Source organism: Vipera ursinii (genome assembly GCF_947247035.1).
Source record: "Vipera ursinii genome assembly, chromosome: 2".
Lineage (NCBI taxonomy): Eukaryota > Metazoa > Chordata > Lepidosauria > Squamata > Viperidae > Vipera > Vipera ursinii.
The window spans coordinates 282,076,978-282,093,956 of record NC_139513.1 but is presented as its reverse complement, the minus strand read 5'-3'; the positions used below and the strand labels follow the sequence as shown (position 1 = coordinate 282,093,956).

Genomic DNA, 16,979 nt, shown 5'->3' with positions numbered 1-16,979 from the left:
TTCCCATATTGGATGACAAAAAATAAATAAAGGTCCTTTTTGGTTTTTTTTACTACTGCTAAGTGATGGTTGATATCTAGCAAGATTTAAAGCATGTAGAAATTCATGGCGATAATAATTACAATTTTATTAACAATTAGTAATGAAGTTGTAGTCAGCATAGTATACTGATATTTATAAGAAGAATTAAGCGTTTGTTTTCAAACTGGTAAAGACAAATTTTCTTCAGTGTTATATATTAGTCTTTATTTATTTATTATTGCATTGTGCAATAATCATTTTAAAAGTATATTTTTATTTATTTATTTATCTTTTTTTCTTATGTTCTCAAAGGATTTAAATATATAAAGACTATCAGGCAATGTTTAATCCTACCATGTATATGTTTCAAATCACTGTCATTTAAGTCACTTCCAAATATCATATCATGTTATGCTGTCTTTACCTTTAAAAAGATTTCAAATGTGTGCAAACATGGCGATTTTGAAGAAGAAAGCATGAAATCATTCTAAAAATAATAGTGATTGGCTATTCTTCAACTGTAAGCCCAAATTTATTCATATTCTTATACCCAAACTACTGATCATGTTGTTAACTCTAAAGCTATGTATGTTTAATGATTCTTGAATCCAGTGCTTTTTTTTTGTAAAAGAAAAAGGTGCCGGAACTCACACATGTCATACAACCCGCCTTGCCTACCCTGCAAGGTTCCATCCAAAAAAGGTGCTGGAACTCCGTTCTCAGCGTTCTATGAGAAAAAAAGCCCTGCTTGAATCTATCATTCATGGAACATTTAGTAGACAGGATTATATTCCTCATTTCTCCTTGGTAAATCATCTAATTCTTTTGTCCCAGATCTGTCCCCCTAAAATCTAGAAACCTGATGTCCTGAAATCTGCTAAGGAATGCTACAGATGTTAACCCCTCAATTGGATTTTTTTAGTTAGGAGGACTGCTTACTCTGTTACAAAAGGTTCTACAAAACTAGTAATATTGAGTATGGGAAGAGTGCCAAAAGTCACATTATTATGGTCACATGATAGCAAGTAGTTTTTGCCAAGGAGGTCTGATACAAGCTGATACCCACACCCACATATTAAAATGTGTGGAACTTCAAAAGTGTGACCATGGACTTGTGGACATGTCTGATTGCATCCAGAGTTTATCTAATGATGAGACTTCTCTATTTGCTAACATTAAGTAGATATGTACTCCACAAAGAGAACAAAAAGGGCTATGTGGAGGAAAATTTTAACACTACTAAAATGTTTCCCCCTCCCCCCAAATGTATTATTAGTTTAAGTTTAGACCTCAGGGTGCTTTGGCCTAGCAGCTTCTTTTGTCGACATGCAAAATTTCTCTTTCTGTTTACCAAGAGAGCCCCTTAAGACCAGGTTGTTGAAATATGGGGTCCAGCTGGAGGCAACATTTCCTTTTCAAATATATGAATTGATCAAATTCACATCCCTGTTAATAAAATTCATATATATGTATATAAAATGTTGAGAGTTTTACGCTACTTCATTATTTTGTAATATAATCCTCCTGTGGAAATATGAACATGAATGCGTAGTTTAGAGAAAATTATTTATAAAACTATCATTTATAAACCATACAGAAAACTGCTCATAAAATGAATACAAGGAAAAAAAATAGAAGTTCATGAAACAGGTTGCTGCTGAAATGGGTTAGGGTTGGAATGAAATTGTGCTTGAAAACAAATGTGTATGTTAGATAAGGTCATCTTTATTGTCATTTTTTTACTGTGGTGGCGCACATCAAAAATGAAAGTTAGTTGCCCGCTCTGTTAGAAAGTAAACTGGTTTAAAATATGTTGGATGGTAGGGTAAAACAATGACAATAATTGGTAAAGTTAAGGAAAGTGGAAGGAAAGATAATGATAAAGGTGTCTTGACATAAGGAGATTACTGGAATGTCTACTCTAAAGAAAAGAAGCACTAGGAGTGACATGATAGCATAGATCAGGGGTCTTCAAACTTGGCCCTTTTATGACTTGTGGACTTCAACTCTCAGAATTCGTCAGCCAGGCATGCTGGCTGAGGAATTCTGGGAGTTGAAGTCCACAAGTCACAAAAAGGCCACGTTTGAAGACCCCTGGCATAGATATTTGAAAGGCTGTCACAAAGACAAGGAGGTCAACCTGTTTTTCAAAACACCTGAAAGCAGGATAAGAAGCAATGGATGGAAACTAATCCAACTAATGGAACAACCTAGAACTAAGGAGAAATTTCCTGAAAGCGAATACAATTAACCAGCGGAACAGCTTCCCTTCAGAAGTTGTGGGTGCTCTATCACTGGAAGATTTTAAGAAGAGATTGGACAGCCATTTGTCTGAAATGGTATAGGGGGTCCTGCTTGAGCAGGGAGTTAGACTAGAAGACCTCCAAAGTCCCTTCCGACTCTGTTATTCTGTCCTTGGATAATATCATTTATAGTATTATTTTATTATTTTTGTGAGCCTCCTAGTTGTGCCGCATAAGGTGGGTGGCTATAGAAATCTAATAAATGCATAAATGAGTAAACAGTTCCACATTCTCACTGGGTACAGATCACAATGGAGGCATTTATCCATAAAGTCACAGGAGTTACACCAGTTTGATGACATCTAACTAAAAATAATTAAGATCACTTAAGGGAAGGAGCCTGGGAATGGTCAAAGGAGATTAGAACAAAGGAACATAACTGTCTACCACAGAGAAAGGCAAAGCCATTAGGTCTATCAGCCCCATTCAAAAGTCTACATACTATGAAAGCTCTCATGTCTGTAATGTTTAATTGGATGAAACAGTGCGTGATAGAGCAAAACCTTTTCAACCAAAGTATCTCAAACTGGCTAACTTACTGGACCCATTATCTCCATGAGAATGAAATTTCAGAATGTTCTTGCTGTTTCAGCCCCACCGTGCTACTGTTGTTCAGCACCACCTTCTTGCTGCCGCAGCCATGTAATCCTCATTTACAATAGCCAGTGACACCTTCCCACAAGGGAGAATCCTGGGAATGTTGCAGGAAAAGTTAATGGGGCATCACATGATTGTGGCCAACTTTGAGAACGTGGGAGTTGATTTGGATTTGGATTTTCTGTTTAGGCAAGGAAGTACATATGAAAGAATGACCTATAGCAGAGGTGTCAAAGTGCCGGCCCACTGGCCGGATGTGTCACGGCAAAACCACACCCACCCCACTGACGGCAATGGGGAAAAAAGTCATGATATGTCGTGACACATCATGTGACGTTGTGAGTTTGACACCCCTGACCTATAGGGTTACAGTTAGGTAAAGGTAAAGGTTCCCCCGCACATGTGTGATAGTCGTTTCCGACTCTAGGGGCCGGTGCTCATCTCCGTTTCAAAGCCGAAGAGCCAGCGCTTGTCCGAGGATGTCTCCGTGGTCATGTGGCCGGCATGACTAGACGCCAAAGGCGCACGGAACACTGTTACCTTCCCACCGTAGCGGTCCCTATTTTTCTACTTGCATTTTTACGTGCTTTCGAACTGCTAGGTTGGCAGAAGCTGGGACGAGTAACAGGCGCTCACTCTGCTACACGGCACTCGGGATTCGACCTGCCAAACTGCCGACCTTCTGATCAACAAGCTCAGCAACCTAACCCACTGAGCCACCGCGTCCCTAGGGTTACAGTTACCTAGTCTAAATTAAAGCATCCCTGGAAAAGGGTTGTCGTGCTGCAATTAAGAAGAGCATTTTGAACTCCAGTGCAAAACAGCTCCTACTATTTTTCTAGCATTCAGTCTGAATCTGCTCTTCTGCAATCTCCATCTATTATTCTGTGTCCTGTATTCTGAGATGAAAAAAAAGTCTTGATTTGCCTTTGCCTCATATCTTTGTAAGTATTTGAAGAGTGCCATCAGCTGTCTTATTTTGAAAGCAGACATTTCCATTGCTTTCAAATCCTCTTTGGAGGATCTAATTTCTCATCCCCTGGTCATCCTCATTGCTCTGTTTTCTTACTGGCTCTACCTGTCAGAATCTTTCTTAAAGGTGTTATCCAGATCTTCCACACAATACTCAAGGTGGGACTGAGCAGTGAAGAATAACAAGGCAGTATTTTTGTGATCTGGGCACTTTACTTTGATTGATCAATCCTAATACTGCTGCATGTACCTTTTTGCAGCCACTTCATACAGCTGAGATATATTCAGTTTGCAATAAACTACTGTTCCAAAATCTTTCTCACAAGTACCACTCACAGGTACTTTTATCCCCCAATTATTTGATTTTTTTCCTTTCTGATCTGCTGAATTGTACACTTTGCTCGATTAAAATTCATTGAATTATTGCCGGCTTATTTTTCTAAGCTAAACAGAAAAAAGGTTATGAGTGATTTCTGAGGTATTAGCTATCTCATTCAGTTTCATCTTCAGATCTGATTAGTATTTTCTCCAGCTCTTCATCCTAGTCATTAATAAAAATACAGATGTGTCCAGGGCATAAGACTGAACTCTGGGATACCACAGTCAATGCACCCTTTATGTCCATTGAGGAATCTTTGATAAGCATTCTTTAGATATACATTTCAAGCCAACTTTGAGAAACTTGTATAATAATAGAGATTAAAGAAAAGGAACTAATGATAGATCACATATACTGTAGGTGTGTCCCACATCCTGTTCAGCATGTCTTGTCTGTAAGTAATCAAACACAGAGATCCTTGGGTTTGTATATAAGGTAATCCTTGAATTACAACCATTCATTTAATTACCATTCAAAGTTACAACAGTGCTGAAAAAAGTGATTTACAGCCAGTCCTCACATGTACGTCCATCGCAGTGCCCCTATAGTCATAGAATCAAAGTTGGGCACTTGGCAACTGGCATATATTTACAATGGTAACAGCATCCTGGGGTCATGTGGTCACCCTTGATGATCTTCCCCAAGGGCTTCCAACGAATCCATGGGGAAAGCTAGATTCAGTTAATGACTGCATGATTTGCTTAGCAATCACAGCAAAATGGGTCACAAAATTGGGCGCACCTCACTGAACAAACACCTAGTGAAGAAGTACCAGTCCCAAATGCGTTCATAAATCAAGGACTACCTGCAGGCTAGAACATAAGCTTCCAAAGTTAACAACATCTTAACAGCTTCTGCGCTGTCCTCAGTTAAGAATTTCTTTATTAGCAGCAACAGTAAGAATGTCTAATTTGTACAAAACTTCATGGTAGCTAGTATCATGATTGTTCTAATGTGTCCTATTCTCTCTGTGTTTTTTGTGTTTTTTTTTCTCCCTCTTCTGGACTTCTGTCTTTTTCTAAGCCCCGACCTCTGCTCCCAAGGATTTGACAGTCATTACCCGTGAGGGCAAGCCTCGGGCTGTAATTGTCAGCTGGCAACCTCCATTAGAAGCCAATGGGAAAATTACTGGTAAGTTTTTTTTGAGCTCTGCATCTTGTCTCCTTCTCAGAAGGTGACACAGAAAGGCATGGAACTTAGAAGACCTGCACCACCATTCCCATTCCTGGGAATGACCATGTAAGCCTACTAGATGAAAACGGAAGGGGGGAGAATAACCACCCAAGAACCCCAGCCTTTTGTATTTTTAAAAGTGAGCTGTTTTGAAGAAAAGAGCTCTATATTTTCAGATGGTTTATAGTTTTCCAGTGAACTTACTGATTCTCCTCACATATTTCAAGTCTAAAAGTTCTCTGTGTTTCCTATACGCTCTCTGGACCAGGGGTCTTCAAACGTGGCCCTTTTATGACTTGTGGACTTCGACTCCCAGAATTCATAAAAGGACCATGTTTGAAGACCCCTGCTATGGACTAACTACATTTTATTAAATTCAGACATGACCTGCAACAATCACGTAGAAGCATACCATTTATATCCATTGAAGTTGATTATGGAATCTCAGGGTTAAGAACCCCTTTTGAGGGAGCAGCTGTTTAAATCTCTCTCAGCCAATAGTTTTCTCTCGACCCAACCTAATACACAAGATTACTACAGAAACGAGGCAGGACCTTTATGTATTTTGCTTTAAACCTCAAGAGAAAAGGGGGTTGCAATAATAATTGCAATCAAATGATGTTTGTTGAGAAATTCTGTGGAACACAGAGATGGCATCACCTTTTTACAAAAGTAGCCATTTGGGGCAATATATCTCAGCTACTCTTGTTTTTGTTTTTACACAGAAGGAGGTTTTGCAAGAGATTCTAGTAATTAATTCCATGAAGAAATAAAAAAGAATTGAGGACAGCAAGTCCTTCATTTCTTTCGAGAAAAAAATATACAGTATGATAGACTGTAAAATAATGCAGCCCTTCAGAGCAAAGGTCTGTAGATAGTGTTATACTAAGTTGCAATTAAGGACAGCTCATAATAAGCAAGTTGTTTGGCAAATAATATAAACAATAATATAGATAATGACAAGGTGTCCAGACTGACACATGGTAATAGAATTTATTTGTGGATGTTTTAACTGTGTAATAGGAAACTAAAGCACTATCTCAAACTCCTTAATACTGACTGACAAAGGACTGGATTTAATGAATGGTGATCTTAGTGCACAAAATATTGCTATTAAAAACTATGCCTAATTAAGATATCCATTAGGTCATGTTAATTTGCTAAGAAAAATAGAACTAGGCTTTTAAAAAGAAAGAAAAAAGGGCTAATAATGTAATTAAATGATCCCTGTAGACAATCCTTCATAAGAAATACTTTGCAACTTATAAAATTGTCCACATATATAATCACACAAATGAAAACAATGCAATTATTTGTCAGTGAGAAACTTCTTTCCTTTTATGAATACAAGCAGAAGAACTTTCTGCTTTTAACTTCCAGACATTTGGGAAGTTCGACCAATTCAATTTTGGTCACCATACTACAAATAAGATGTTGAGACTTTGGAAAAAAAAATCAGAGAAGAGCAACTAAGATGATCAAACACCTGGAGACTAAAACAAATGAAGAACGGTTGCAAGAATTGGGTTTGGCTAATCTAAAGAAAACAAGAAATAGGGGTGACATAATAGCAGTATTCCAATAAAAAAGGTAAAGGTAAAGGTTCCCCCGCACATGCGTGCTAGTCGTTTCCGACTCTAGGGGCCAATGCTCATCTCTGCTTCAAAGCCGAAGAGCCAGCGCTTGTCCAAGGACGTCTCCGTGGTCATGTAGCCGGCATGACTAGATGCCAAAGGCGCACGGAACGCTGTTACCTTCCCACCGTAGTGGTCCCTATTTTTCTGCTTGCATTTTTACGTGCTTTCGAACTGCTAGGTTGGCAGAAGCTGGGACAAGTAACAGGCACTCACTCTGTTACGCGGCACTCGGGATTCGACCCGACCTTCTGATCGACAAGCTCAGCGTCCTAACCCACTGAGCCACCGCATCCCTTGTATTCCAGTACTTAATCATAATCATAATAGTAAAGTTGGAAGGGACCTTGGAGGTCATCTAGTCCAACTCCCTGCTCAGGCAGGAAACCCTATACCATTTCAGACAAATGGCTGTCCAGTCTCTTCTTAAAAACCTCCAGTGTTGGAGCATTTACAGCTTCTGGTGGCAGGTTGTCCCACTGGTTAATTGTTCTAGCTGTCAGGAAGTTTCTCCTTAGTTCTAGGTTGCTTCTCTCCTTGATTAGGCTTGAGGGGCTGCCACAAAGAAGAGGGGGTCAAATTATCCTCCAAAGCACCAGAGGGCAGGACAAGAAACAATGGTTGGAAACTAATCAAAGAGAGAAGCAACCTGGAATTAAGGAGAAATGTCCTAACAGTGAGGACAAGTGGAACAGCTAGACCAGGGGTAGGCAACCTCAGCTCTTTTATGACTCATGGACTTCAACTCCCAGAATTCCTGAGTCAGTCATCTATGCTGACTCAGGAATTCTGGGAGTTTAAGTTCATAAGTCATAAAAGAGCCGAGACTGCCTATCCCTGAGCTAGACAGTCACTTGTCTGAAATGGTACAGGTCTTCCTGCTTGAACAGGGGGTTAGACTAGAAGACGTCCATGGTCCCTTCCAGCTCTATTCTATTATGAGTTTTTGTTTCAAACTTTTAGTTCATGTCTTATTATGTATTATTAAGGTCTACAGTAATAGTTAGATGAAGGCCTTCCTGATCCATACAGTCCTGGACTTTTTCTAATTTATACCTAACTCATTCTTCTTTTACTTTGGATCTTTTAGAGTTCAAACTGTTGTTGATGAGTTTTCAGGCCATGTATACAAGAAGACCCATTTAAAGTTATTAATAACTTTACTAGAAGTGACGTTCCTGTGGTATGGCTTAACTGTGCATCAAGGTTTTCCCAGAGTGGCCAACCTTAATGGGATATAAGACCAACCTTGGGAGATGATGCCTAGGAAACAGTCAGATAAGAGTCAGCACAGACCACCACTTGATATTGGGTGAGGCAAGTCTCAAAACAGACCCTCCCTAGGCTGTTAAGAAGACAGGTGGGAGGACTGTCCTTTCAGACTTGCAAGATCCCTTGCAAGATAGAAATTGCAACCGGGTGAGTTAATTCTACTTTACAGTATTGTAAACTTTCATTGATAGAATCTTGTAAGTCTGAAAGGATAGTCTTCTCTCCCCCACCCACCCCATCTCCTTTACAGCCCAGGATATAGGGATGGTATCTTCTGAGTCTTGCACTACCCCACAGGTATAAAATTTGGCATGTCACATGATGTGTCACGACATATCACAACTTTTTTTGCATTGCGGCCTCTGTATGATGCAGCCAGCCCACGGGCCGGCAGTTTAACACCCCTGCTCAACCCACTATCCATTTGTGACCTATGCTGTCTCTTATTTGATCATTCCCTTGACAGCATCTCTTTTCCCCATACCATTGCATCATCATTATCATCATCATCATCATCATAACAACAACAACATTAACAACACTAAATTACACTTTGATGGAGATTAAGTGCGCTTGTGTAACAACAGTCAAAGAGAGGCCAGGCATTCTTGACACACATAACATCATCATCATCATCATCATCATCATCATCATTATCATCATCATCATCATCATCATCATCATAAAAAAGTTGGAAGGGACCTTGGATATCTTCTAGTCCAAGCCTCTGCTCAGGCAGGAAACCCTATATCATTTCAGACAAATGGCTGTCCAGTCTCTTCTTTAAAAACTTCTAGTGTTGGGAGCATTCACCACTTCTGGAGGTAGGTTGTTCCACTGATTAATTTTTCTGTCAGGAAATGTCTACCTAGTTCAAGGTTGCTTCTCTCCTTGACTAGTTTCCATCCGTTGATTCTTGTCCTGCTTTCAGGTGCTTTGGAAAATAGCTTGACTCCCTCTTCTTTGTGGCAACCCCAGAGATATTGGAATACTGCTATTGTGTCACTCCTCGTCCTTCTCTTCATTAAACTAGACATACCCAATTCCAGCAACCATTCCTTATATGTTTCAGCCTCCAGTCCCCTAATCATCTTGGTTGCTCTTCTCTGTACTCTTTCTAGAGTCATCATCTTTTTAAAGGTCCTTTTGAAGCTGGAAAAGCTATTATTTCCAGTTGCAGTTTCTAATCATGCCAATAGTTAGTTAAGGCTATAGTACTGCTGATATTTGATAATGATTGTCATATCATTATCACTCACAGACACTTATTTTTTTTTTATTCCATTTATATCCCGCCCTTCTCTGAAGACTCAGGGCGGCTTACAAGCTTAGCAGTAGCCTTCATTCTATGTATATGCCTGCTTATTAGGGCTTTCAGACACACCCCAAGCGGCATTATTACAAAGTCAGCTTAATTGCCCCCAACAATCTGGGTCCTCATTTTACCTACCTCGGAAGGATGGAAGGCTGAGTCAACCTTGAGCCTGGTGGGATGCGAACCTGCACTAATTGCAGGCAGCTGGTGTTACTTAAGGAGGCATTGTTGTTTAAGCATTCAGAGTTGCCTTGGTGGAGCAGTGGGCTAATGCCTTCTTAAGTAACACCAGCTGCCTGCAGTTAGTGCAGGTTCGAGTCCCACCAGGCTCAAGGTTGACTCAGCCTTCCATCCTTCCGAGGTAGGTAAAATGAGGCCCCAGATTGTTGGGGGCAATTAAGGTGACTTTGTAAAAATGCCGCTTGGGGGGGCCGGAAAGCCCTAATAAGCAGGCATATACATAGAATGAAGGCTATTGCTAAGCACATTGATTTGTGCTTCTTAGATTGTAAGCTGCCCTGAGTCTTCGGAGAAGGGCGGGATATAAATGGGATAAAAAAAACACGATATGCTATACTGCTACAAGAAGTATTGTAGTAAGTCTGACAAACTTATATACTCTATCATTCTTTGAAATGCTTTCTGGCTAAGGGTACAATTTTATATATACTTGCTAAAAGGTAAGCAGGATGTCATGCAATCCTTCCCTATTGACTTGCCACATCCAGCTGCCCAAATCTTCTCATTTCACAGCTGACTGGAATGGTTAGAGGCTGAAAACAGGGGAGCCATACAATAAAATGTGGGAGTATTTTAGTTTCTTGTGAATGGCTAAGTTTCTGGCAAGGTTTATTACAAAAAGGAGACATGTACGCTCAGGCAACTAGGCAAGAGAATTACTTAGCAGGGAATTCATGTGTGTTTTTTGTATACAAAGGGATGGTCCATAGGTCTTCATAAATGCTGGCATCTGTGCATTGTTCCACATGAGCAGCCCATATAAAAGACAATGATTACATTTCTAATAGGATTTGGCCATCCATCTACCTTAACCTGACAGGCAAATGAAATGGAAAAATATTTGTGGATGTGTTGGATTTTTAGGTGCTCACAGACGTTTTTATGCATAACACCATACCTTCTCCTGACCTACTTAATCTGTCATGTTGTGTAAGACAAGGATATGGTAGTTTGAGAAGATGGCAGAGGACAGGAAGGCCTGGAGGAATGTTGTCCATAGGGTCGTGATGGGTCAGACACAACTTCGCAACTAACAACAATATGGTAGTTTGAAAGCTATGGGTAGCTTTATTTGTAGCTTTCAACCCATTTTTTACAAGCCACAAAGACGTAAGTTCAAGTCATCAAAATTTGACAGCCAAACATGGGATGGGATGGGAAGATAAAAGAAGGAGAAACAGAAAAGAGAAAAGAAAAGACAAGAAAAGAAAAGAAAAGAAAGGGAAAGGGGGAGGAAAGGAAAGGAAAGGAAAGGAAAGGAAAGGAAAGGAAAGGAAAGGAAAGGAAAGGAAAGGAAAGGAAAGGAAAGGAAAGGAAAGGAAAGGAAAGGAAAGGAAAGGAAAGGAACAGATAGGGAGGGGAAGGGAAGGGAAATGTGAGTTTAGGTCCTTCATATTTCTACTAGATAAAACACAATTATTTTATCTTAATGCTGACTCCACTAACCTACAGAAAAATCTCCACTTCCTACAACCCTCAGATAGTTCTCCTAAATGTGTGATCTCTAGTTGCAAGAAGATTGCTTTTTTGTGACTGGTGGATTGGAGCAGTCATGCAAAAGAGCACACTGTGCTTGCCTCATACAAGGAACTTCTGGGACATTGTCTGCATAAGACAACTTTCAGTTCAATTACATCTGCATTCATCTAGGGAGCTTTTTTTAATCATAAAATAAGATGAGAAGTGCTACAATAATTATTATTTTATTGGTTTTGGATTAAATCTCTAACGGGTGCTTTGGAGTTCAAATGTAACTCCCTAAAGCAGCCATACTATCTCAAGAAATGGTACTGCATTTGTTCTTCTGTAAGTTCCACTGCACATTTTGGACACTGAGTCCTGAGCATTCCACAGTCTAGATAGACAATGGATGGATGGATGGATGGATGGATGGATGGATGGATGGATGGATGGACGGACGGACAGACGGACGGACAGACTGATGGATGAATATAACCTATCTGAAATTGCATTATCCAGATCTATAAATTTAACATTAAGGTTCTAGTTCTGCAAGCAGGAGTTAACATAGCCCATTTGTTACAGGAGTAACATGTATAGACTTGAGGAGTTTCAGTGAATTAAAGTTGAATAATATACCTTAGGCAGTTTGGTTTAGTAGCTAAAGGTACTGAACAAGAAGCAGGGGCACAATGAGTTCTTGTCCTGTCTTAGGAATAAAAGCAGATGATGACTTTAGGACAGTCCTAATCTCTGTTCCTTAGAAAATAGGCAATGGTGAACCCCTTAAAGAAACAACTGTTACTAAATCCATGCAGTTGCCAGAAGTTAAAACTGACTCCAAGGCACCACCTCCAAACAATACGCTTGTAAAAGAATACTAACACGGTTGAAATTGGAGAGAAATTTTCACACTATTGAGATAGGGCTAGATATGACTCTGTACAAGTGTTGACATTTCTACTTTAATAAATGCAACGATGTGTGTAAATAGAGAAGAATGGTATGTCCTTCTATATTTTACAGCTTACATTCTGTTCTACACCTTGGAAAAGAATTCCCCCATTGATGATTGGGTCATGGAGACCATCAGTGGAGACCGACTTACTCATCAAATTATGGAGCTGAACCTGGATACAGTATATTACTTCAGAATACAAGCTCGAAATGCCAAAGGCGTGGGACCTCTCTCTGACCCTATTCTCTTCCGGACTCTGAAAGGTTTGGCCTTGTTTCTTATTTTGTTCTGACATTATTGAAAAAGTTTAGGAGTCAGTAAAATATTATTCATGTTTGAATAATATTTGACATTAGAAGTGCCCAAACCAGGCCTTTTAGGATTCTACTGGTAAAATTGTGAAAGGGTTTAGTGGAGTTGATTATAACAAGATAAAATCAATGAGTAATAGTATTATAGATACATTACATCAGTCTATATATACCACTTTTGGTATATATACACTGATATACATTTTTGGATTGCTAACAAAGAATTAAAGGGAGACTGATATAGCTATTTCAAACTTATTTGTTCTCATCAGTCAGCCACACCCTTCTGAGATTCGAACCTGGGTCCAGGTTCAAATCTCATAAGGGTGTGGCTGACTGATGAGAACAAATAAGTTTGAAATAGCTATATCAGTCTCCCTTTAATTCTTTGTTAGCAATCCAAAAATTTATGCAAAATAATGATTGTCGCAGTTGCGACTACCGCCTGTGGATGGCCTGAGTTTGGGCTGATACAGGCAAAAAGATTTGGCCCATATTTGGGCCGGCAAGGTGTTCAGAATACTCAAGATTGATATACATGCATACATACATACGAATACTTGAAGAAGTATTTCACAAACTAGACTGGGCAAAAGATGGAATAAAAATCAATTGTGCTTATTTAAATCACTTAAGATTTGCAGATGATGTTGTTCTCTTCTCACAAGACCCAGAAGAGTTACAAAGAAACATACAAGAGCTGCATGAAGCAGAATAACCATTTGGCTTAAAAATAAACCAGGTTATGTTTAATAAATTCACTAAAGAAATTTTAAAAATATATTTGGAGAAGGACTAGACTTAGTAGACCACTACATATACCTTGGCCAACGGGTCTCAGTGGAAGATGATTCAATAAAGGAAATTAAACGGCATGTTAAATGTGGTTGGCAGGCATTCAGCAAGCTAAGCATAATTTTCAAGAACAACCTCCCCCTATGCCTGAAGAGAAAAGTTTTCCATCTCTGTATGCTATCTGTTCTAACATATGCCAGTGAAACATAGACACTAACCTCACAATTGATACAAAAGCTATGAGTGGTGCAAAGAGGCATGGAAAGAGATGTGCTCAGCATCACAAGGCAAGATAAAAAGACCCACACATGGATTAGAGAAGAAATCAAAGTATACCATCAAGAGAGTAAAATAATTGAGATGGAAATGGGCTGGTCACATAGCAAGAAGAACTTGATGGCAAGAACTGGCAATAACTTGATAAAAAGCGTCCACAAAGGACACCTAAAAGAAGATGGATCTATGACATCAGCAAATATTGCAGGCTCAATTGGCAAAAGAAAGCTCAGGACTGAATTGGTTGGAAATATGTGGAAGAGGGCTTCATCCTGCATGTATGTATATGTATATGTATATGTATATGTATATGTATATGTATATGTATATGTATATGTATATGTATATGTATGTGTATGTGTATGTGTATGTGTGTGTACACACACAATACAATATATTTACAATATATAGATATAATACAATATCTTGTATATCTTATATATCATACTGTATATATTGTACAGATATTGTACAATGTATACAATATACAATATATATACAATCAGTGGTACATATACACTAATACTGTATATGCATGATATATTGACACTATTGCTCAATCATGGCTTGGAAGAATCAAGTGGTTGGGTGCACATTAAAACCACGGAGGAATAAATGAATAGCATTGTCCTAGTTATACTGCTGTTTTTGACCTAGGCTTAGTTCATTTGTTGTGATTCAATTTTTCAGGTTAGAGGAGATCCTTTTTTGTCTGGAATATTAAAAATTAATATGTTCAGCTGAATTGTTTCATGGCTACACCAAAGTTTAGTAACATATTATATAAGAATTTTTTCCTGCTCTCTACAAAAAAAGAAAGCTTTATGTCCTGTGTGCTGACTATAGATTTTCAGGGCAGTATTTTATCTATAGATATTAATTTAAAAATTGTATTCCATTGAGCCTATAGCTCATTTTTGTATATACTGTATAGTGAGGAGAAGTGGTTAAGACACCAGAGAGATAGTAAGTTCCAGTCCCATCTTAGGCACCAAGCCAGTTAGGCGGGCTGTGCCAATCACATCCTTTCAGTCCTAGAAAGTAAGCAATGACAAACAACTTCTGAAATCTTACTAAGAAAACTTTAGGGATTTGACAGGATAGCCTTCAAGAATTGGACCCAAGTAAATGGAAGAAATCTCTCTCTCTCTCTCTTTCTCTCTCTCTCACACACACAATCTCATCCCTAAATATCTAGGCATTAAAGAGTTACTCAGTCAAATCTAAACCTCTAAATCTAAATTGTAGTAAAAGACCAGCAGAGTCTACAAAATTCAAGTTCTGAACCAACAGTCAGGAACAGAAAAGTTTTCTTCTCTCTCTAGTAGGCTTCAGGACAAGGAAAGACATCCTTCTAGCATAATTTTAGCTGAGTTACAAAACTGCCCCAGCTGGGAGAAGAGTGGAAAATCAGAATAAAATAAAAACATGTATTTTCTTCTGCAATCAGCACCCTCAGCCTGCCAGGGAATTTAGCTTCTCTGACACCACAAACACTCTGCTAAGTTACAGAAAGGGCAAGAAAACCAAAAGAGGGATTTTTCACTCTCTTCCTTCTAAGTAAAGATGCGAAGGGGACTTTTCTTCTTAAAGAGTGCCTAGTGGCCATAGGCAGAACAAGCTTCCATGGAAGAGTGGGAGGGTGATACAGTAGTGTTATGTACTGGGCTTTTGGGTACCACACCTCGTGCGTTGCTGGAGAACTAACGGTTCTCCAGCAACCCAGACAGGCCGTCTCCGGGCCTGCAATTGGTCAGCCTCAGGCAACAAGTACAGGTTCAATCTTATTGGTTGCTACCATAGGGCTTGGCTATATATTGGGGCAGGGAGCGGCCCAAGCCTAAGTACAGTTCCAGCTTGAATAAAAGAATGAGTTTCTCTGTACTCAGCCGTGTGTCTTCATTCCTGCTCACCAGAGCCCACGACATAACAAGTAGGACTGCAAGAAAGGTTTTAGGGATCCCTGCTTGAGAAACCTACCACATCCCCCTATATGCTCATGCAATTTACACTTCTATCACATGTATTAATGCAAACCATGCGTGCCAATGTACATATGAGCACACACAGAATCAGAAACACAGATAAGAAACCCACTGGTACCCTTTGTGGTTTTAGTGCATCACATATGGGATTTGCACCCTTATAAATGAAGCAGAGACGACGTTCAAAGAACTATTATAGGACAGCAATCCCTTGTTAGACTAAAATAATGATCTATTACTGATCTTCTTACTGAGGAACAACTTTGGAAGCTGGCAGTTGATGGTTTCTCTCTCTTTTAGATCATCTTGTTTCCTTTCCTCCACTTGAAGAAAGCAGCTCGGATCCCCTTTTATTTTCCTTATAATGGCCTAGTGTCGTTCTAGGTCATTGTGGGGAAAATATTGTCTTCAAGGAATTAGCGGGTAAAGCATTGATCGGCCCAACCGCTAAAACATGAACAGCCCTCCTATTCTGCCTACATCAAGTAGTAGGAAGGAAAAGAGACATTAGAAGAGGTCTTCTGGCAGCCAGAACTATAAAGAAAAGCCATTTCACAATTTAGTTAGAAGCTTTTACTCCCTTTATGAAGGAGTCTGAGGAATGTCTTCTTGCAACATTTTCAGGGACAGGCAATTTATTCTCCAATACTCCTTAGCTAAATTTGCCCCCAGACTGGAACATCTAGCTCAGGGGTCTTCAAACGTGGCCCTTTTATGACTTGTGGACATGCTAGCTGAGGAATTCTGGGAGTTGAAGTCCAAAAGTCATAAAAGGGCCAAGTTTGAAGACCCCTGAGCTAGCTAAACAGAGCCTGAAGGAAGCTTGATCACAATTGCCTGTGTTTTAAGAACCTATAATATCAATCATTAGGTTATATAAAGGAGGCAGCTATATTCGGCGGGGGGGGGAAAGGGGGATTGATTTTTTTTAAAAAAATCATCATTTACTTACTTATTTACTTATTTATTTATATTCTAAGCTTCTTAACCACATATTTCCCTCAGAGAGGGACTCTGGGTGGTGTACAATTTAATTGATAAAGTTAAGCATTAAAAACAGAATATTTTTTTTAAAAAATAAAAATACAAAACAACATTATAAAATTTGAAATGATGAAGAGTTCTGAGATGGGGAGGTTAGCACTTGTTAATACAGGTGGGCAGGGGAGGGTTGTCTTATGGAGCCAAGCAGACCCATGATTGTGTGAACCACTGTGTCCCCCAAGCAGGCGTACACACCCAGGTTTTGACCCCTTTGTGGAAAGTCAAGAGACTGGGGCCTTTCCT

At 39.3% G+C, this 16,979-nt stretch overlaps 1 protein-coding gene across 1 annotated transcript in view; it reads left to right on the top strand.

The window, feature by feature from the left end:
- Window positions 1-16,979, top strand: part of DCC (DCC netrin 1 receptor) — a gene marked incomplete at its 5' end in the record, with an annotated part of 1,142,764 nt that overhangs the window by 1,010,135 nt on the left and 115,650 nt on the right. Inside the window, 2 exons of the mRNA XM_083355563.1 lie at window positions 5,296-5,403; window positions 12,394-12,588. Coding sequence (XP_083211689.1) covers window positions 5,296-5,403; window positions 12,394-12,588 — 303 coding nt within the window. The remainder of the gene's footprint in view (window positions 1-5,295; window positions 5,404-12,393; window positions 12,589-16,979) is intronic.